Here is a 23,013-nt window from a genome sequence, read left to right on the forward strand (position 1 = left end):
GTTTTAGAAGCTGACACACGTTCACTCCGCGGAGCGCTGATGGTGGGATGGAAAAATACATCCATCCGCGCTAAGTGACCAGTCTGATGCTTAGACTGACACGCTGCCATTGGGGAGTGGTTGCTTTTTGTCTGTCAGTGTATGCATTCATGCTGTATCACTGTATGTGTTGTAACTAGTTTGTATTCCATTTGCTCAAGAACTCAAATGAATCTAATATTATTAGCTGGAGGTGGAACAGGCTGAGCCGCAGATCTTTTTTGTTTTCGCCTGTGGAGACAGGCGTGTTTGAAGCGACTGCAGCAGAACAGACAGTGGCCTTGCTGCATTTGAATGAATTCACAATTTGTGTTGACTCTAAAGAGTTTTGAACAAACCACCAGTTCTCGCTCGCTGGCTGAGCGGCCGTTTGTGTTCGCTGTTCACACGCAGCCAAAATCTGCTGCTGCTCTGCAGATCTGCTGTCAATTTAGACCTTTTACTCGTCAACATGCGTTAGTCAGAATTTAAGTCCATAGCTCTGCCTGCTGGGCAGTAATTAGCCTCTGTGGATCCGCTGTTTGACCACTCACATCTGGTTTCCTCTGCGCCAAAGCTGCTTTGGAAGCTTTGGAAGCTGAGGGCAGAAACCTTGAGTCAGGAGGTCAGTCATGTGACCGTGAGCTCACCTCCTGCCCGGTGTCCAGCACGCACAGTTTGGAGCACTGCTTCTTGGCGTCCATCAGCACATTAAACATGGTACAGACCGAGAGCGGCACCCGGAATTCCGTTGATTTACTCGCCTTCTGCATTTTTGAGTCAAATGCAGATTTAGTTCTGTGAGACAAAGTAGAAAAGCAAGTCTGTAGGCGACTGCAGATGTGAAACTCTCTTGGATTTAGCGGTGGTTGAATCTTTAAGTGAAGTGTGACAGGCTGAGACCTCTGACCTCTTGACGCAGGCCTCCATCATGTCGCTGGCCATCAGTTTGAGTCTCTGCTCCAGGTGTTTGGCGAACTCAGGCTCGGGCCAGTGGAGGTCCATCACAAACATCTGCAGAGCATCCAGCTTCCAGAACAAATCCTCTGACGTGGCTGAGCCATTACTGCGGAGAAGATCAGCATCCAGAGAAACATCAGGACTTGATTCCAGTTATGTGAACCAAATATCCATGTAGTAATTTATTTACCCATTTTCCTCAAGCGTAACAGAGTAATGTTAGGTTTTAAACATCCATTTATCTGTTATCATTAGCTAATCATGCTTTGCTGCCATGACTGCAGATGACGGGATGGTCCCTGGTCTTAGTTAAGACAGAGACCCTCCCTCACAATGCAGCCTCGTAGCAACTGGCTTAAAGCGTTTGTTAGTGAATGAAAACTCCTCTGTTCCTGATGTTCTTGTGCTTGTTATGCACTGGTTGGATGAAACAGTTTAAATAACCAGCCATAGGAGTATGTGCACTCAGGTTCTGGTGTATTCTTCAGGTTTTGGTAAATCTAAAAGGTTCCAGTCCGTAACATGGCACCAGGCTGAAGCACAGGCTGAAGCACAGACAGATGGACGTCTCCCCGCCTTCTCCCCTGCGCACAGGTTACACAGCAACACATGGCAACACTCCGCGCCACCGACATCCAAGTGTACAGCGCACGGCTAGAATGACAGCCACGGGAGGGAGGAGGGGGGCGGGGGTCACCGAGGGGTTAAAACAAGTGCCACTCACTGCCTCACTACTCTCACTTCGCCTTTAAAAGACTGTTACCTTAACAAGTGGCGCACAGGAATAAACGCTTTGGGCTGAGTCCGCGGTGCAATTAAACGCTCGGTGGCTATCCCCCTCATGTCTAATTAGTGGTGCTCTTCTCCGAGCGCGCTCCGCCCTGCTCCCCGGGGAACAGGACGATCCCACTCGCCCGTCTGTGCTCGCTAATGAAGTGCCAGCTTTTTTTCCCTCTCTCGTTTTTCACTGGAGCGAGAAGGGCCAAGTGAAGTGAGCTAGAAGAACAGTGTGGTCGGCGTTGTGGGAAAGGCTGGGGGAGTCGGAACGGAGAGCCTTTTTAAGAAACGGACTCGGACGGCCTCCCGAGACCCCCCAGAAACCTCCACCTCCAACATGGCCGCCAGCACCGACTCACTCCTCTATGTCCCACTCATCACTAGTCATAACGTCCATTATGGATCATTTTACAGTCATTTAGAATCTTAATTAAATAATAGGCCTGACAAATTAATGTCCAATCTAAAATCAGTGAGTCCACAACACCTGAAGTAGCTGATGTAGGTTTGTTTTGCAGATAAGGACAAAAAAACTCTGAATAAATCTAAAATGCAGGAAACCAAAAGATGAGCAGGATTCATCTATGAATGTTGTGATAAAGTGTCTGAAGGCAGTAAAATCAGTCCATAGCGTCATCTCCTATATTTTGTTGTTCTATATGTTTATCAAACATGTTTGAAGGGAAAGTGTCTCCCTGCGTGTTAAAACACATGTCCCAACTTACAAGATGTCAGGCAGATTGATTCCTTGCAGGCTGCAACAGAAAGCTGAGGTGAAGCGTGATTGCACTGAGCGTCCTCACATGCACAACACAGGGACTCACAATGAGTCTGTGAGGGACGACTGCAGGCAGAGCTCTGGCCACAAATGAGCCACGGCGTCACAGTGGCTGTGAACGCGGCTGTGAACGCGGCTTGGTGAGTTTAGTGGACTGTAGCGCTGCGTGTTCAGTTCGCCCTCAGAGACCAGGACACGAAGAGCAAAGAAAAGCACAGCGGTGCGACTGAGCAGGGCTCCACCGTCGCCAGGAGGCTACGACAATAACTACACCACAAATGCAGAACAGAGGCCTTCACCCACAGCGACTCTTCAGCTCCACCTTGGGACTGACCCCAGTCTGTTATGGATCAGAGACATGCGGAGCGGAGGTTTTACCTTTAGAACATGTTTAACTATGAGTACAAACATGCTAGAGGTTGGAAATAGAAATAATAAACGATGAAATGAACGCATGAATGTGCTGCTGATTCAAAGAGCTGGAGGCAGAACATCAAGAGTCGTGTGAGAAGCCCTCGTCCCGACAGCGACACCCGTACATACGTGTTGTCACACAGCGGACCCATCCAGGCAGGTGCTGAGAAACTGGGCATCTGCGGCAGCGTGAGCGGAAGGCTGGGCACTTTGGGGAGAGGAACGTTTGCTAGGTTGTTAGTTAGCGACCTGCCGGGTCATCGGCAGCGGAGAGAAAGACCGAGGCGGACGAGGGGAAAAGAAAGAAAGAGAAGAAAGTGACAGCAGCAGCAGAAGCAGCGGGTGTTTCTATCAGCAACACACTCAGAAGAGACATATGCTGTGTCCAGTAACAGTGGGCCTTTAGGAAAACCACATGTGTGGAGTTCACGTCACAGGTGAGGAGCTGCTGGAGCCTTACTTGACGGACTGCCAGGTCTCCTGCTCGAAGCCTCGGTGGATGGACTGGGCGATGGACGACTCCATCAGGTCGATGTAACGCACCACCAGGGGGACGAACAGGTTCTGCAGGTGCTTGTGGAAGATGCCATTGCAAAGTTGAGCTGTTTGAAACATGGACAAAGAGGTGTCAGGGTTCACGGTCATAGGATCGAGTTTAAAAGCTGAGCTAAGCACGTGCTGGCAGCATTTCCACGTGAGCAAAACAAAGCCGCATGTTATGACATTTTAGTGCTCAGGGGTGTTTTTCTATTACATGACAACGTGCCCATAAAATTAACCATATTCAAGTCCTTAAAAAGGGCCCAAGTCCTGACCTGAAGAAGCTTTGAGAACACAGGATCACAAAATGAGGTCAGATTCATGTGTTAAGCTAAAAGTCAAGTGTGAGACCTGTGCACAGGTGTGTGGAGTCCAGCCCCTCATGCCCCTGAACACACCCTGCATTAGAAAAACACGATGAATCCTCACTGACGGAGAGACAAAGACAGAGTCTGGGTGAGGAGCGAGCCGCTGGTCTCTCAGGACTTCATTAGTTTTAATTCTTCTCGCTCTGCTCCACCATGATTAACACTAGCCTTTTTGCCCTCGAGAGAGTGAAAAGCGACTAATTCGCAAACGCTCGCCTTCGCATGCTGACAATCAAGTGAGCATTTAAATAATATACAGAACAACTGAGAGATACTGTAAGAAAATCCTCGAAAAGTCTACGAAACACGTCTGATGAAGACCAGCCATCGCTTCAGTCTAGAGGAGCAAAGACTGAACTCTATTTATGACTGTCAGCGTTATCTGTCTGACAAGTATTAAGGATCTGACTGGATTTAAATCTATTTCCTCTCACTTTAGACATAATTATCAAATAGGGAAAACCTCATTTGTGCAACGAGTCAAAACTCAGTTTTCCCTGGTTCTGTGCTGCAGCCGCGTCTATCGCCTCGTTACCAATTCAAGTCGGCTAATGTTGTGACACTTGGAATAATTACGACATTAGGATGGTAATTAGAAAAAAGATATAAAGATAAGAGTGGCAAAGAGAGATCTGTGAGCTCCTCACATAATGAAACGCTGAGGTTTTTGTTCCCAACGGTGCCCTTGGGCTGTCTGTCTATCTACTGCCTGTCTGTTAGTGTATTTGAGGTACTTTGGCATCAGTCATATTAAATAACGCCTTGCATCTCGCCAAATCTGCGCTGGCGCCGAGACAAAGCCTCCGAAAGCGACAGAGCGCCTGGAAACAGGAAACAAAATGGCGAGATTCTTCCCCAGCAGTCGAGTGAAGAGTTAACAATGAGAAGCAGTGAACAAGAGAAAAATATGTTCCGAGCGACAGGACAATGTTGATTTTTGTAATGCTTTCATTTTTGGAGTTCTTCTCCGCCTGCGTCACAAAGACCTTGAGATACAGTACATAGAACAGCACAGAAAAACAAGTGTGCAAAAAATGTTTTCTTATTATAAATAATGCGATGTTTGTCGTATCAGCGTCTGGAGAAACTGACTTTTATGTCTGAAACACAAAGTTTAAGTATGAACACGACCTGGTCAGTGTAAAGAGCAGAGACCAGGAACAACAAGGGTGTTTTTAGTGGATTTAAAGTCTGAAAAACAGAATAAAGACAATAAATGAATAAAAGCATCTAACAGCTTTAGAGGCCTTGTTAAGACACGTGGTCACATTTCTCCATTTACTGTAGAAAATCGTTGGTGAAGCAACAAAACAGGACGTGGACTCTGTTTGGTTCAGTGTTTGCTGTGCAGAATGAGAACCTACACTTTAATGGTACAATTAAGCAGTTAAGGCACGCGCTGATGGATCTGCCGTTGTGATGAATGAGACCCAAACTGTATTCAAATACAAAAGTTTTCAAACTAGAAAATTTTAAGTCTTCCAGCTCACAGCAAACGGACTTTCAATTATTACTGTACAAGCGAACAAAAACAATTCCAGCAGAGTCAGGTTCGTGTCCACTAACTAAACCAGAGGAGGAGGCTGACACTGTGCTAACACACGCTGCTGTCTGCTACCTGCTGACAGGTAGACAGGTTAGCCAACGCCGCGCTGAAATCACACTGCTGGCAGCCCATTGTGTCCCTCGTCCGACCTCGACAGTTTTCTCTGTCGCTCGTGTTAATTACCTCTCTCGCTGCGCATGCAAGGTGCTGTTAACCTCCTCTCTAAACAAGCCCTGCTGCCTCTGACGTCACCGCTGTTAATTAGCGCTCTTAGCAGCGAGACCATGTGCCGCGCCGTATGGAGCGCTTCCTCCCAAAAAGCTGCCGTCTTGCAATGACGAGGAATGGAAAAAAAGAGAAGGCATCAGTGAAGATCTGTCTGAGCGTTGGCAGCGAGGTGACGAACAGTTCAGCAAAGCAATTCTTATTTCTACTCATCGTAATTTTTTCCTGTGCAGGTGAATCTTTGTGCTAATTTGTTTTTGCAACAATCTAGTATCTTTTTATGGCTTTCACAGGTATATGTTTCATTGTAAAGATGGTTTAGAAGATTTCGTGTGAATTAACTAAACTAAAACACAAATTCTAAATTTTAGTTCTGATATTTCACCTCTTGTAGGAAACCTGCTTGTGTTTTAGCAGGTTTCCCGCCAAATAAAAAAAAAACAATTTAATTTGAAAAGATTTTGAAGATGCGTGCGTGTGTGAGAGCTGCACAAACATGTTGGTTCAGCGCCCACAGAAACTGGCAGAGTGAAGCTGTGATTACAGGCAGCAGGAAATGACAAACTCCACCGTGTTTCATACTCAGACGATCGATGACTCAAGTTACGTTAAAGCGTTAATGTCGAACGTGTTGAACATGTACAACAATGAGTCAAACCACACGTAAGGAAAGAGGTTCTGTGATTTCTATTTAGAGTCTGTTTTTAAATCTGTATTAAAGTTTTTAAACTATTTTTATCTTGAAGGTGGGACTCACGGTCAGTTCGCAGGAAGTTGTTGAGTAGCTGGAACAGTGGGAAGCTGTCCCAGGAGTCTACAGGCTGCACCTGCAGAGCCCCGTCCATGTGGACCTGGTACAGACACAGAAAGCTCTCCGCGTGTTCAGCCATCACATCGGGCCACCAGGAGAAAGCCTGTGAACAAGAAGGATCACATGATACCAGAACGCTGCTCCGCCGTCTGTTCTACATTTACACAAAGAACATATCTTTTTATAGAAGATGACCCAAACAAAAGGGGGAAGTCGAGTGGTGTGGTTCTAGCGCCTGCATAGAGTGGAAGCTGGGTGGGCACGATCCCAAAGGCGCCACATCCCTGCAAAAAGCCAACATGAGTAGAACCCAGCACCTTTAAGACGCAGCTGTGTTTATCTGTGTAGCCGCTCACTGTGCGTCTCATGTTTTAAGGACCTCATCTTCCTGAACTGAATGCGACCGATGACCCGTTAGAAACTGCAGGAATCTAAATAACCAGAGGCAGATGTGACGTATCAGGTGCTGTGCTAAAATGAAAAGAAGGGAAAGAGCCCAAAGATGCGAGTGTGAAAGTGATGCAGATCGGTTGAGTCTAAAGCGCAGCCAGCCTGTGTGGCTCTCCAGCGGACAGAGGTCGGCATGCTCAGGTCAGCGCTGCTATTGATGGCTAAAGCACCTCTGAGAGAAAAGTGCAACCAGCCTTGAATCGCACGCTGATGCATTGAGGCTGGTATTTGTGCACGGCGGAGAACAAAAAGGCAGAGATGTGAGACGGAGAAAGGAGAGATGACACCCCAACACCTCGCAGTTGTGGCCTCAGGGACTCGTCGGGCCTTTTCAAACTCGCCTTTTCAGGTTCCTGTTCCCCACAACAAACGACATTAAACCAGGCAATTCCTCAACATTCACAAGTCTTTCTTCTCACGACACTGATTTCAATAGGAGCCGCTCGCAAATAGGCGCCGCTATCAAAGCGTCAAGCAAGAGACGAGCTGCAGAAAAGGAATTAGGGAAGAGACACAACAACAACAACCACAACAACAACAACAAAGCAGGAGAAGAAAGAAACGTACAAACAAACAAGCAAACAAAACAGATGAAGGTGATGAACACTGGAAAAGCTGGAGGTGTTTTTGGACTTAGAAAAACATTCTGGTCAACATCTCACTTATTCTTGTAATTTTAGTTGAACTGTTGAAACACTGACTTACAAATAAAGGAAGATCAACACTTGATGCGTCCTCGTATTTTAGTCCCACTATGGAGTTTGATGTTATATCTCACTATTGGATGGGTGGATAACATTCATGATCCTTAGAGGGCGAATTTGCAGATTCCCTTTTCCAGCATTTCCAACAGCTCAATGAATAAAGCAAGAAAATGTAACTGGATTTTCAAATGGAAAGATATTATCCCAGTAATGAATGAACAGGAGCTTTTTTGCCGGATCCCAGGCCTCCCAGCAGAAATGCTGAGCCAAACCAGTTATATACAAAGAAGGTCAACAGGGACGATGTGCAGGTCCAACCAGGACATAGTCATGAAGTCTTTACTGTTTCCACCATCACTTATGTTTAATGGCCACTTCAGATCATGTTTTATCAGCTTTGTCAGATTTAGATTTTGACGCTGATGTTAAACCAAGAATCCTCCATTATGGATGATATACAAATGACCTGAAAAAGAACAGTCTTGTGAAGGCAGGTACTCGTTTCCACGCAGAAATAAAACTCTTATTTGACTTGGAGCCTCGTAAAAAGGCGTTCTCGTTAGCCACAAGGAGCATAAAGGAGCAGAGCCATTATCTTCACAGCCCCTTTCTTCAAGGTTTACCTTATTAATCCTATCTGACCCGTGGATCCTGCTGTTTGCGGCTGCACTGACCTTCAGCTTTCACAGCTAAATAATTATACATATACTGCAGTTAATAGGAGCAGAGGGGTCATTAACGGTCTTTGTTAGCATGCATATACTGTCTGTGCTGCTTTCAGCATTTGGCCACTGGATTCATAAACATCTTCACCTTCAGGTTCCATCATACTCAACAGCCACAAATAGACACTAGCTTATCACGATTCTTCCAAATGTTTTCCTCCTATTAAGTCTGTAAAAGGCTGATAAGTGCTGCGTTCGTGAAGCTTCATTCTGATTTATATTGGATGTTCGAACTTCATAAGAAATATTCTGCCTGTGTCTTAAAGTCCCACAAATATCTTCATTTCCCCAAAGGAAACAAAATAAACTGAAGAAAAAAAAAAGTGTCCAGACGGGCAGCACCAACAGATCCGACAGATTTAAAAGCCATCACTCATTCATTTACAGACAACAGTCACAGAATAGAAGAGAAACATGAGCAGAGGCTGAAACTTACCTCTCGTCCCTTCCCATGGCGAAAAACAGGAAAGAGAGAGACAACAGGAAATGAGCCAGACCAACAAGCAACCATCCATTTGCTCTGTTCTCATCTGGGGCTTCTCATGGTGAGAACATGACTTCAGATCCTGCATAGTTTTATATCCTGTACTGGTTTCAGTATTCCTCTTTACATTTATGTACCATTTGACCGTTTTGTAGCTGCTGGATTTGTGAGATACAGATTTGTAACATAAGACATGTGATCAACATGGTGGACAGGAAGTCCTCATCACTTTATCCATTTGCTTCTCGTTACCCATTTTACTCTCGATACTACAGTAGTCAAGGCAGATGGCCACCAATTAAACTATCACACACTTATTATATATATTATTATATACTACGCTGTGGTGAAGCTATGTAAAAGCAGTGCAAAGGGAAGACATCCGTGTCCAGCTACTCATCGCTACAACATCTTTGTAATGAAATGCTGAAAAAGTTGCAGACGCCGACAGTAACCGAGTAAAGCATTATGATCAATCTCCAAATTTAAGCTGTAACAGCTTGTGACGGTGCTCTGACAAAAAGTGTCTAATTTGTAGTTAACATTACATCTGAAGCGTGGAGCAAAGATCCACCAGTTGCCATGGCAGCAGCAGCGCACGGCACGTTATTAATAACTCAAACAGATGCCTGAGCGCCACGCTGCCATTTAAGGACAGCCCAAGCGCCACATTTCAACACCTATGATTGATCAGTTTTACACAGTCACGCATATGGGCCGTGGGCGTCGCTCTGACCGCGCCGCTGCCGCCGCGGACGTCAACGCAACACCACCGCTCGCAGTGTCATCTGCCACTTCAGCGCGAGCGCTGCCAAGCGAAGACGATGGGCGCTGCCGAGGAAGGTGATCAAGGAATATTAATGAAATGATCAAGTGACTCGTGGTGTCACTCAGGAGGAAAAAAAAAGACGAGTGAGTTTCTGCTGAAGACTCAAAGGAGCATTAGTTTTAGAGTTAAGCTGTTTTTATAACAAACAACACATTACAGTTGTTATACATAGACTCAGTTGATGCTCGTTATCTCAACAGGTTTTATTATTATTTCTAGTATTATTTACTGGCCACTTTATTAGGTACACATGCATAGTGTGGCCCACTCCACAGAGGACGATGGCATTTACTGCAATGTTTAGCAGATGATTTAGCCACCGTGTTAAAAAACAATGAGCGGACAAACTATTTCCTAATATAATGTATACCAATTCGTCTACATCCATATCATGGCAACATATAAACTATATAAACCTAGAATTATCACCTTTCTGACAGCTTCAGTGGCAGAGCTGATGTACTGGATTAGATTAGATACAGGTTTACTAAATATGTGGCCACAAGTGAGTGAGTGAGTGGACACAATATCCCATCATATGCAGCTAAATATTTAGAAGGCTTGTCCAAAGGGATCATATCAGTCACAAACATCTGTTGAACCTTGATAGAATGTTACAGGCTCAGAATCCTGTGCATGTAGCCCCGTGTGTGACTGATTCAGAAAAGAAAGAAAAAAATGAAACAAATACCTCAGAGTGATGCTCGTCGTTCTGCTGCAGGACTTCGATGCATAGCTCTCCCAGTCGCATCATGTCCTCCAGTCTTTTCTCTGGGGCTGCCTGGACATCGACTGAAGGTTCAACCACAGGGGACAACCACACAGAAGAATAAATTCACTGCAGATGCCCAGGCATCACTACGTTTCCCATAAACCTCTGCTTCTTGAACAGTATGTTGGTTTCAGGGTTAAACCTAATCGCTCAGAGCCAGTTGGTAGTGCTCCCCAGAGGATGAACCCTGTAATCACTCAGTTGAGTTAAAATGTTTATTTGCAAACAGAAAAAAGGAAACATTACAACTCTGCTTGCCTAAAGTTTGATACACAGAACTGGAGTGAGATGCATGTTCTCCAAACTACAGTGTAGCCTTGAACTCCTACCCTTGATCTGTGCGTATTCCATCAGCTGACTGTAGTTGATCTGAGCTGCATTTTGTAAACACCGCCGCACTAGCTTCTTCATCTCCTCCTGGGCGACTGGTGTGGTGATGTCTTTCATCAAAACCTGAAACACCAACGTCTAACTTTAAGGTTCAGGCCGTGTAACAATGAAAAACATAGCACATACACGTCAGCAGGTACAGTCAGCATTTTCCCAAAAGCAGATACAGTAAAAGCAGCAACGGTAAATATGATGTTTTTAAAACGTGCTGCTGTACCCGTTCCTGCAAGGAGAGCGTTGCCTTCAGGGCCCCATCTGGTCGTCCAAAGGGAAAGCAGTACCTACAGATGCAAAATGTGGGCGGGCGTCACATTTAGAAACAATCTCAAGGACAACTGTGCAGGAAAACAGAACAACAACAAGAATAGGAAGATGAAGGCAGCAGCAGATAGACATGGGTCATCGTCAACAGATGGCTGCCTCCTTTCATCTAATTACACTGATGAAGGAAGCTTTTCTCACCTCCAGCTCCGTCTGAGAGCAGACGAGGCGGTTCAGAAGGTTTCATGTTGCTAATTGACAAGTGAACAGTACTTAATAAATAAAAGGCATGTGGTCACACAGGTCAGCCATTTTAGCTTTTGACAAAATCCCACAGGCAGATGTTCTGTTGCTTCATACTGATATATCCAGAAAAATAAAAACAAAGTGGGTTTAAAACATCATTTTCAACAGGACTATGTTTGAAGGTTTTGTTCATGTTTGAAGTGAAGTCAAAAGTTCATGATGATTTTTTAAATTAAATTAATTAAAGAGCAGAATATGTTGAAAAAGGACGACTTGTCTTTGACTAATATAATGCGTTTATTTCAAAGGCGTCTTACAAACTGCGATAAATGAACATTTATGATGGATGAATTTGTGAAAACCTGCCATTACAAAATAAATTGGAAGCAGAAAGAATTAACTGATTCAGGTTGGATCAATTAAATCATTTTAGTCTGCTGGGAGCCACAGATACCACACATATTCGTGTTATAGCTTCACAAACGGCTTTAATAGTTTACTTTTATCGGTGACACACAATTCGAGAGACTGGAATATTTAAGCAGGATGTCTCAGTTCCGCATGCGTTGCAGGTGAGGTTCGAAATGCTTCAGGTTCTGAAGCGTACAGTGTGTGGTGCGCTCCACAGAACACAAAGGGGTCTGGAAAACAAAACTGCATTTACAAAAATGTCAATTGTCAACGCCAATGATCACGTTCTCTAGAAGCATCAAGGCCACGAAACCCCAGGGATCTCAACATGCAGCTTTCTGTCTAAGGATCCAAACTTGGTGCATAACGTTCAGTTTCTGACCGCTGAGCTACTGCAACGATCGATGGCACTCACAGCACTGAGTCAGGGTCAAGGAAGTAGTGTGGGCCGGCTCAATGAAGAACAGTGTAACAGTCACTTCACTCCAACACACTCACTAGAGCCGTCACTCTGTAGCCCAGACGCCGGTCACTGGGAAGTCCTGCACACGACTCCGTTTGAGTCTGACTGTGACTGTGGCATCGGCATCGGTTGGAGGAGACGTGTGGGGCTGGAGCTGCAGTCACCGCTCCTTCACATCAGGGACGTGTGAAGGTGATCCAGACGTGTGCCGGACGTCCAACCACTGCGCTCCTGCCGCATTCCTGGTCTGGGGAACGCTGCACCTTCCATCACCGTGATGGATGCCAGCTTCTTAAAACACGGCTTCTCCAGTTCCATGTGGAAGACCTTGACCTACTCAACCTCCACAGATGTTCCACAGAAAGGAGATACAAAGGCTGACGTGTGAAAGCTGCAGGCTACCGATTGGTTGGAGGCGCCTTTGTGAACCTGTCTCATCACCTGAATTCTGAATAAGTGTTTCTTAAACTTCTTAGTTGTTACTCGTCAGTCTGTTCGGAAAATAAATTCTTTTTACTGTGATGGCAGTAACTTCCGTTACATATTTACCATCAATCTGTTCCTCGTGATGTATACAAGGCAGAGAAGTGACAGTTGTATCTATTAAAATGTATAACCTTCCATGAATCCTGAGTGTCTGAACTCCGCTTTAATCCAAACCAAACTCTGGAAATCCCGCTCTTGTCTGGAGGCATTAGCCTAATCCCAGCATTGTCTCGGCCTTTGTTTACCAGCATTAGCCTCTTGTTGAGGTGAGTTAGTAATGACTCCTGCTGATCAAATCCCCCGCACCCCCCTTTTCTTTTGGCTGGGGCCAGATGGAGGCCCCTGGCCAGGCTCCGGGACAGTTAATGGCACAGGTCCATTCAGACAAGTGTTGCTCAAGGTCTCGGAGCTGGCGCTTTCACACCGCGCTCACAATGTGTTCACACGATGGTGGAAACGCTGAATAGCAGCACGCAGATGCAGGGAGGTCCCCTTAGAAGCAGTCAACGCATGTCCAGCACCTGTTGTGTGCCGTCGGCCGGGCTAAAAATACCCAGACTGCCTTGCTTTGTTATGGAGGTAAAAACAGCATTAAGTTCCTACATCGTCTCCCACATTAAAAGCTTGTAATGCCTCATGAAGAGCTGTGCTTTGAAAGTGGTCCTCAAAGTGCATGTTTCATCTAAGCAAGTTATTTAAAACAAATTAAAGGTTTAACCTGGAAGCATTAGCACAATTTTGACCTTTCACACCACAAGCCTAGTGCAGCTTCAACAAATTGGTTGCTTCAGTGAATCCCTACCTAAAGTGTGTGATCTGGTTCTCCAGCAGAGCGATGAGGCGGCTCCTGATGGCCTCAAACTGCTCCTTCTCCGCCACGGTCACTGTCCCCATCCCATCAGGCCTAAAGCGAGAGGTCACACAGGAATGTGAGGTTACAGTAAATTCAAACAGCCACATGCAGAACACTGTCCTGTCTCACAGCACTGCATGAACCTGCATCAACGGTCCTCTGGAGTCTGTGTAGAAGGCGAATATTTGGCAGTAATCGTGTCAGATGACCCATCACAGAGAGAGCTAATTTCAATAAAAACATCTTTGCACATCTTGAACTTGTTTTATTTATTATGGTCATTCTTGCTGGATTTTGATTTGTTATCAGGACATTTCATAAACAGTGAAAGGTGCAAAACAACAAATCAAGCGCAAACAGAGGTAAAGTCACTGCATGAATCCTCGTTTGTCTTTTCACTTGAAGGAAAACCAAAATGTAAACCCTGGAAAACAGCTTGTGCTTCTAAGTCATTGGTTTCTTTCTTGCTTTGGCACGTTTGACTGGCTTGTTTTCACCAAACTAACTGATCAAGCTGCCAAATTCTTCAGCCTGACCTCAAAGTCAACCAATCAAACAGAGAGCTGCTCAGGCTCCTCTTCCTCCTCCACAACTCATGCAGCCGGCAGGAGGAGAGTCAACAAAGAAAAAACTGTTAGTTGAGCTCTTCATTAATGTTTATAAAGCTTTCATTCCCTTCTTGCCTTCGTCTGAATAGGCACTCTGGCAAAAAAGGGGAAAAAATGCAATCAGCACCCAGAGCGACCAGCCTTGACTTTCTGGGCTCTTTCTGTGCGGCTGAAAGAAAAAAGCACCCTCTCCAAACGGCACTTGTGGTCGCCGGAGGGAAGAAGCGAGGAGGTTGCCTGTTAATGAGTTGTTCTTATAAAAGCCTTCGCTGGTTCAGCCCCTGACCGCCGCACCTCGAGTACCAACAACTCAACCGAGCTGCTCGCGGCGCGTTCCTGACTCTCCTACAGCAAGTTCAACCTCAAAACGCGATGAGAAAGAAGGTGCAGAGGGAGAGTCGGGTGAGAGGAGGATCTCTGATGAACCTCCCGTCTATTAGAACCATATTCATATAGATGACTTTATAACAGACGTGACTCAAATCAAAAGAAATTAGAAATATAGCAAAATATTAATACAAAGTAACAAAGACTATAATAGTTAGTTAATTAGTTAGTTAGTTAATAATACATAACAGCATGAAATATATTAAGAATATTTATTTAGAAATATTTAATAAAAATTAACCATGAGCTATATTTTGTTTAATTTTAATTAATTTAAATTAATTATTAATAAAATAAAGCAAAACTAAATGACAGCCACATTATTTCACGTTGTTTGCACTGCATGTGGAGAAGAAGTTCGTGGTTCAGTGTGGTGGAGGTCGGAGCTGCACGACGCCAACAGGAAGTGTGAACATCTGCGTTCCTCTTCAGCTCCACTCCACCCGATTCACTCCGTAATGAGCGGCAGCTTTCTCCGCACAACACTACTTGTTACCACAACTTCTAAACCCTGTTGTTCGCCAAATCTGTCAATTCATTACCGCCACCCCCGCCCCACGCTCACCACTCTCCCTCCGCTTCCCACAGCCGCTATTTAACAAGCACCAGCTAATCCTGCAGGGACATGAAGCAGAGCGGCCGGGGGGCGTGGAGGGGCCAGAGAGGCTCGCTTTCATGTTGGACTGCACTGTCACGGGAAAAATGAAGACGTCAAGACAGTGGTGAGAGGCAGAGAGGCTGATGTAGGTGCCCGAGGCTTCCAGCCCTCAGCTCAACAACCATTCTGGGCCTCAGCGAGGCGTCAGCGAAAAACACCGCACGGCGAGCTCACTTTTACAGGCCTTTAACGGCAGCAGAGTTTAGGAACAACGACTCAACCTCAACGTCTGTGCTGTAAAAGACATTTAAAATGACATTTCTGTTCAGCTCTGGAGCTCATAAGCAGCATTTTTCAGTGTTATTCTAGCTAACCAGCCAGAAAAGCTTTAGAAAACTTATTGTCAATGTGTTTAATTTCTAATCCTTTTATTGGAAATACTTCTCTCCAAATGTAAATAGTTGTTAAGATTATTTAGCTTGTGTTGATGAAAGAACAACTTTGGTCTATCAACAATCGTTAAATATAACATCAGGCCTCAGCATTATTTATCAGTACGGAAACCAAGATCCAATCAATAATGTTGAATGAATGCACTATTTTAGCATATCCACACATTTAGCTGCATTTCTTTGACAACTAAAAACACCACCAAACAAAACACAAAGCACAGAAAATCTTATTCTTGAGTGAAGTGGTTCGAATAACTTTGGTTTGATGGAAGCTCAAATATTTCCCCTCACGGTCACAAAGAGCTCACAACTCCCCGGACAAATGTCACTCACACCCTCCATTTCTTCTGAATGGAATTACTACAGAAAACAAATCGGACGAGGGGCGAGTTGGCAGGAGGCCAGACGCAAAGCGCACGAGCTCCGGCGGCCGTGGCGCTGCCCGGTCCGGTCGCTCCCCTCACTGCCATTAAATCCAGTCAGATGTGTGTTCATGCTTGGGCTCACACGGCCGAGAGGGAGCGATGCGACAGCTTGTCGGGGTTCAGACACATTGTTGCTGCTAAATGAAGCGAGTGCGTTGGAGGCGAGGCTGCTGTCAGTGCTGCTCCGGGGCCGAGGAGGGCACCGAGGGGGGGGGGGGGGGGGGGGGGGGGGGGGGGTCTCAGGTTAGTGCGTTTACACTCACTCTGGCTCAAGTGTAAATGATAAGCACCACATCCACAGGCAGGATCCACACAAGCCTCCGACCGCTTGGTCCTGATGCCAGTTGACGAGCTGTCAGGAGTGGCGCTCGTCAGGCGCCGTGGCAGCAAGCCGGGTGTGGACGCCACTTCCCCTTAAAGAGGTGTGGAAAGGAGACGGGGCCGAGTGGCAGGAGATCATGTGTGTCGTCTTCCAGAGACGAGGACTTGTCGTGTGCGAAAGGCTGGGGGAGGTAAAAGCTCCTGTCACATCCTGTGTTGCAGAGACGCAGACGTCTCGGTGGGGAAACGATGGGACGTGACAGGTGAGAGGAGGCGAGTGGATCCCCTGCAGGCTCGCGTAATGCTCCTTTAACCCCGAGTCCAGTCACACAGCGGAGCACCTCACCTGCTCACAACGGCTTCTGGAACAAAGCTGCTGCCTCGAGTAAAGGGCCAGAGATGAGATACGGGCCATGTCCATGCTCGTTTGTATTTTGATAATTATATTGTAAACTGCAGAAAAATGCTTTGAAAGTTTTATAGAAAGAAATTTACTCTTTTTTTTTTCTCTGTGGGAAATGAGTTTTCCTTAGAAAAGAACAGTCGTACTCTGAATTCACCGCCTCGAAGCATCCGAAGAACCCCACTGCCGTCGCACGTTGTCCTCTGCATCCCGCCGTAGCTTCGTCTCTTCGAGCAGCTCTCCAGGGAAAACTCGAGTTCTGTAATTAAGTTTGTTTTTTTTCCACCTCCGAGCCTGCCAGCCATGCAAAACCACTTTTTCCCCATCCCCACCCACTCATGCAGCTCCAGGAGCCCTGAATGGGCATCAATTATTCAAATTAGAGCTACAACTGACAAAAAGCCAATTCCAGTAATCACCCCCCAATTTATATCTGGCGATTAGCTGGAGAAGCTAATCATTGCACTTTCTAATTGACTAAATGAGTCAACAAAGCGAGGAAGCACAGATATCAGCAATTACGAGCTGGGGAGTCAAGCAGGGGCTGCTGGGAGGGAAGTGGAGGACTGAACTGCCAGAGCAACGCTGATGCCAACAAGTGGCCAGAAGCCACCGCCGCTGCTCATACGGCTGTGGGCCGCGACGAGACCCGAGAACCAGAAAAGCTGCCAGAGCTGGTAGAAACAAAGAACCTATGACTTTAAGGAACTACGCCGGTCCTCAGTCTAAACCAAGTCCAGTTCTTTATTAGGAAAAACCAACTCAGACTGTTTTGAGTTGTAAATCACTGCTGGTTCCCTTTATTATTTGACTTTTTAATCCTAATCATAACAGCAGCACAATATAAGTAAAGAGAAAGCTCTAAGTGTATGTGTTGATCTAAAGATGAAAAAAAAAAAAAGGATCTTTGTGATACATTTTAGAGAACTTGAGCAAGGCACCACCTCCAGACAGTCTGGATGTGGGCAGCATTTACTTATAATTGTGATTAAAATCTGCAGCTGAATCCAAATGTCCACCCTGGAGGATATCAGTCATAGCCACAGTGACGCATCCACATGGCCGCTCCACAAACAGAGATGTGCCGTTACAATGAACTGTCAATCAAAGGCTAGAGCAGATATCCTGAATCCACAGTGGCATTAATTATGAAATATGTACTTTTCTCCTCTAAAACTGCAGGTCGATCAAGCCAGGGCTGATCTGTCACCACAAAAACATCATTAACAAAAGGGTTTTCAGACACATATGCTAAATGTTCAGCATCCAACCTGTTTAAGCCACTTTGTTACTAGCAGCAGTCATTCCTTCACCCTCTTTCCACCAACTGTCTCCTCTTCCAAGCTGCACTAATTACTACTCATACTGGATCCAGACTGGATCCATGGGCAGCTCCTGGCTTTAACTCCATGAACCCTGAATTTGGACGACATGTCAGACTCCACATTATGTGCCCACACATGAAGCCTGGACATTGGATAAGTGTGTGTGGCTGAAAAAGAGCATCTGTGCTCAGCGAACATGCAGAATAAATGAAGAGATCAAACAACGGTCAGGCCACAGGGTCGTTCCGACTTTAAAAGGGTTGTACTGGAAGTTTCCACATTGCATTTTATTTTAAAAATGTAGGTGTTTGCCCAGTGTGAGGCAGCTCCCCGTTTGTGCTAGAAGGAGCTGTAAACCACCGTTTACCTGTTCCCATGGACGTGGGAGGCACAGAAGGCGTAGCTGTAGTGCAGCAGCGTGGGGTCCACCAGCGCACTGCTCTCAGAGTAATCCATCAGATCCTTCAGGTAGCTCAGGTGACGGTGGCAGCCTCGAACCCCGTAGCGAGAGCAGTACTCGTCAAGGACGAACACCTGCCCGGGACTGAACCAGCCCTGAGGAGAAAACACAGGTTTCAAACGGCCGCGCTACTGTTCTGCTAGCGACACTCGAGCCACGCGAGGCGTTTAGTCCACGCTTCGGTGGAGACAAACCATTTTACAATCAAACTTACCAGATGTAAACGTTCACCTTTTACCTGCGAACAGCATCAAAACCCACGACACTGTACCTCAGTGCAACTGGACTGTAAACATTAACCCTTCTTCGCAGCTGTTGATTCACAACTCGAATAAAAAAAAACAAAAAACAACGTACAGTAATAATGCGCCCAACAACGGAAACATCCAGAGACGCTCATTAGTTCATTCATCCTGCAGTTAATGACAAAATTAGGCATGAAACCTATAATGCTAATTAAGATCCTCACGAACAGTAGCAAATACACACACACACACACACGCACACGCACGCGCAGCGCACACACAGTTTCGTCTGTAAATTCTGGACTCAATGACATAAGTGAGGGAAAAAATTGAATCTTTAGTTTATCTTTGAAAAAAAAAAATGTGGGCGGCACGGTGGTGCGGTGGGTAGCACTCTCGCCTCACAGCAAGAAGGTTCTGGGTTCGATTCCCGGAGGCGGCCCTGGTGCCTTTCTGTGTGGAGTTTGCACGTTCTCCCCGTGTTTGCGTGGGTTCTCTCCGGGTTCTCCGGCTTCCTCCCACAGTCCAAAGACGTGCATTAGGTTGATTGGCTTCTCTCCATTGCCCGTAGGTGTGAGTGTGTGAGTGAATGGTTGTCTGTCTAATGGTTGTCTGTCTATGTGTTGCCCTGCGATGGACTGGCGACCTGTCCAGGGTGTACCCTGCCTCTCGCCCGTAGCCAGCTGGGATAGGCTCCAGCACCCCCGTGACCCCACACTAGGGAGTAAGCGGTTCAGAAAATGGATGGATGGATAAAAAAAAATGTTAAAATATCTTTGATATTACTACTGTAAAACCTACACATTTGTTTATAAAATTACAAAAAAAGCAAGTTGCCTGGCAAATAATATGTAAAAAAACTAAATAAATTAAATTAATTTAAATTAAAAAATATAATTATATTTTCAGAGCAGCACAACTCTGAGCTTAGTTTTTGGCCTTTATAAACTGAGTAACAGCGTCTTGTTCTTCTAATTCATGTCCTATGAGTTTAAACATGATCACCAACTTTCAAAATTCCAGCTGTTCTGGAAACCTGCTTTAACCTCAGAGACACTCAAACCTCACTCACTGCTGCAGAGTTAATTTAAATTTTAAGAAACAAAAGCTAAGTAGTAGTTAGAACACAGAACTAATGTTTTATTTTTTGGCCCATTTATTGTGACAAAATAAATTGAAACTTTAAAAATGAATGCAATAATTTGAGAAAAAGAAATTAAGTTGACCAGTTCAACAAAGTGAATAAAGCTTTTTCTCAGGCTGATGAATCCAAGTGTTTAGAGTCTGTTGAAACAGGACATGGCTTTTTTCATTTTATTTAGACTGCCACGCGCTTGCAGTGTTGTTTGGACCTGGCAGATTCCTCCTCTGCAGGCCTTTTAGTGTCCTCCCTCATCTCTCCTCAGTTTGTTTGTCATTTCTCTCCGGTTTCTTTCTTCGCTCCTCTCTTCGTCTGTGAGCTCGAGCTATTAATATCACACCACAGAGCGACAGAGGGGCCTGTCGACGGGCATGAAGCGACAAGATGTTCCTCTGTGACAAACAGATGGCGAACTCCAGTCTTGGCGCTGACCGCTCAATTAGCGGCTAACGAGCGACTGTCTCGTTAGCTTCCCAACCACAGCCACACGTCTCCATGTCAGAGCGCCAGCCACCGCCTCCCTCCGTCAAATGAGATCAACCCAAAGAAATCCATCTGAAAGCCTCCACACCTGACTACAGATGACTGGTGACAACAGTTACTAAGACCATTAAACAGCCTGGCTACTGCCTCACCCCACGACCGTGAAGGGCATCGTGAGGTTTGAGACGTTAGACGGGATGTGATGATGATCTACAAGAAGCACATACACGCCAACGGAGGCTTGAGTCGACGCTGTAAACAAATCACATGCTCCTCTCACCCAGCGGTTCACCGAGAGCGCCGACAATGAACGTAAAGTGAAAATATGTAATTAAATCTTTGACAGAGTCACAAATCAACCTCACCTACCAGTTTTCTAACACTCTCGTTGAGGAATTTGTGTAATTAGTGTTTTGTTTGTCTCTAAGTAAAAAACGAGGCGCTATGAGCCAAAGAACTGGTAATTAGTTGTTTGAAAGTGGAAGTTTTCAAAAGGATTTCTTAACATTGTGTAATTGCCTCTGAGCGTTTCCCACCACTCTCTCATTTACTACTTAAGTACGTGGAATAAAAGCATTGGAGCCCTCATCCACGGATGTCTGCATGCTTACGTTCTTTGATACATTAAAAATGTCTAAACATTGTTTACAGTAACACTGTGCGGCCTTGACTAAAGGTTGAGCTCTGAGATGACAGGAAAACGACCTTAAATCAAGCTTTTACATGTTCTAGTTAATATTTCTGCATGGATGCAGTATCAAACAGAAGTCTCAAGACAAACCTACAAATCAGAAAAAACCTGGCTCTAAAAGCTCCCTAAAATCATTTTTTTTCGTCACATTTGACCAACATCGTTTAAAAACCACTGCTTCTACTTCACAGAACAAAAATGACTCACACCAAGAACAAGGTGTGAATTAGAGTGAAAAACTGAGACGCAAAGTGGAAGCTAAAACAAACAAAACACAATGAAATAATTAAAAAGGATCAGGCGTCTCTGAAGCAGAACTGCTTTACATACAGTAACGTTTTAATGTTTGAGCTTGTTTGTCTGTTGATTTTATTAGTTAAAACACAGATTATCACCCAGGACTGACTGGACCTCTGTTGCTGCTTTAAGATTATTTAAAATTAGTATTTTCTCAATTGTCATAATTTTTCCAATAGTTTCGTATGCTTCTACCGACTACAATAAATGTTTATGCTGCTCAAATGTTGAAAACATCCACTGCATTAGTCAGAAGCAGATGATAAACACAAATACTGGTTAGTCCCTCAGAACATTTTGCTTTCTGGCTTTTTTCCTTTAGGTCGGCAGTTCATCTCCATGCGAACGCTGCAACGCAATCTGCTGCTTCTCTCGTCTTCTGCAGACTCCTATAATTAGCACCAATGTAATTCAATCAGTGGGAAGCTCCAGCTTTGGAGGAAGCACAGCCTGAACCGTGCACATGCATGGATCAGAGTAATTGCTGTATATTAGAGTTTATAATGGTGGAGCGCCACAGGAAGGTAATTCAACAGCAGGACATTCAGGATGGGTCTGATGGGAGGAGAGACACCTGCGTCCTCGTCCTCCTGAAGTATAAATGAAGGCACACCTTTATATTGTTCAGTGTTCAAATCTCAAAGACCAAGCAGTGAGTTCATAAGATGGAGACTATATAAACATTGGTCTTCAGATGCCGTTCACCTCACTGCTAATGCTCCATGACCCTCAACCCAGAGGAGAGCGATGCGTGGGGGCAGGCTGATGGCCCAAGCACCAGGAAACCCAAAACATGCCCATGTCCATCCTTAGCTGGCTTTACTTTCGATTGTCTTCTCAGACCTTCACATGATGCCACGTTCTAGACAGAGCACTCCACACAAACTGAGGTGGATCCCATTCCTCGGTCTGCTCCTCACTGGGAACTATGGAAACCCAGTTCACAGGACTCTGGCCCCAGATACAAACCTACATTTCTGCCTAATTACTGTTGTTGTTGTTGGGTTCAGCTCGTTGTGAATAAAATATGACCCCGGCTATGACATGAATCCAAGCCACTTCTCAACAGATGTCCCCCACGCCGAGGCACTGGCCTTTTCTCAGAGTGTTTGGTGAAAAGGGGGCTCAGGTTGGAACACAAAGCCCTCGAGCGTTCACAAAAGGCCGAGGAGAGAGGAGCCGGAGGGGCGGCGTGAAAGGATTGGTCTAATTGTAGGGTGGAAGGAGTCGTGGTGAGGCAGGTAGAGGAATGAAAGAAGCGCAGATGTCACCCTGATGAAGATCTTCTTGAGGACAAAGCAAACTCACAGGATAGGCCGACTCCGTCAGATCGGTCCTCATTGGAAAGATGAGCTTCGTTTTTGGTTTTAAAAATGAAAATATCGTAACAAATAAGTGTTGATATAAAGCAATAGATAAGGGCAAAATTTAAAAATAAGTTTCAGGACTGATCGATTACTGTAAGTTGAAAATGAATGAAAGTTAAGCAGAAAGGTTTTGCATTTATTAATGAAACCGCCTCTGTTTCAGTTGCCTCGTTTCATTTAAAGCCGTTAGGGTTCATGGATGCGCAGCACTGGCATTTTCTAGCAATGAATTCTGCATGTGAAGCCTCCTGCTGTTAATGTCACAGTTTAGCAACAGGAATCACAGTTTAGACACAGTC

The 23,013-nt window shown here is 45.3% G+C and overlaps 1 protein-coding gene across 9 annotated transcripts in view; it reads right to left on the reverse strand.

Moving 5' to 3' along the window:
* The window catches only part of cadps2 (Ca++-dependent secretion activator 2), a 97,887-nt gene that overhangs the window by 15,357 nt on the left and 59,517 nt on the right, over nt 1-23,013 (reverse strand). For 4 of the 9 annotated variants that reach the window (XM_029153507.3, XM_055509618.1, XM_055509619.1 and 1 more), the window contains exons 13-23: nt 18,398-18,585; nt 13,461-13,562; nt 11,009-11,072; nt 10,731-10,854; nt 10,321-10,421; nt 6,384-6,540; nt 3,408-3,549; nt 3,077-3,196; nt 2,481-2,510; nt 929-1,084; nt 669-816 (exon numbers count right to left, since the gene is read on the reverse strand). In XM_029153507.3, the coding sequence (XP_029009340.1) occupies nt 669-816; nt 929-1,084; nt 2,481-2,510; nt 3,077-3,196; nt 3,408-3,549; nt 6,384-6,540; nt 10,321-10,421; nt 10,731-10,854; nt 11,009-11,072; nt 13,461-13,562; nt 18,398-18,585 (1,332 nt within the window). The remainder of the gene's footprint in view (nt 1-668; nt 817-928; nt 1,085-2,480; nt 2,511-3,076; nt 3,197-3,407; nt 3,550-6,383; nt 6,541-10,320; nt 10,422-10,730; nt 10,855-11,008; nt 11,073-13,460; nt 13,563-18,397; nt 18,586-23,013) is intronic. The other 5 variants (XM_029153502.3, XM_029153500.3, XM_029153503.3 and 2 more) reach the window with 2 other exon arrangements.

Source organism: Betta splendens, chromosome 6 (genome assembly GCF_900634795.4).
Source record: "Betta splendens chromosome 6, fBetSpl5.4, whole genome shotgun sequence".
In the NCBI taxonomy this organism is placed as follows: domain Eukaryota; kingdom Metazoa; phylum Chordata; class Actinopteri; order Anabantiformes; family Osphronemidae; genus Betta; species Betta splendens.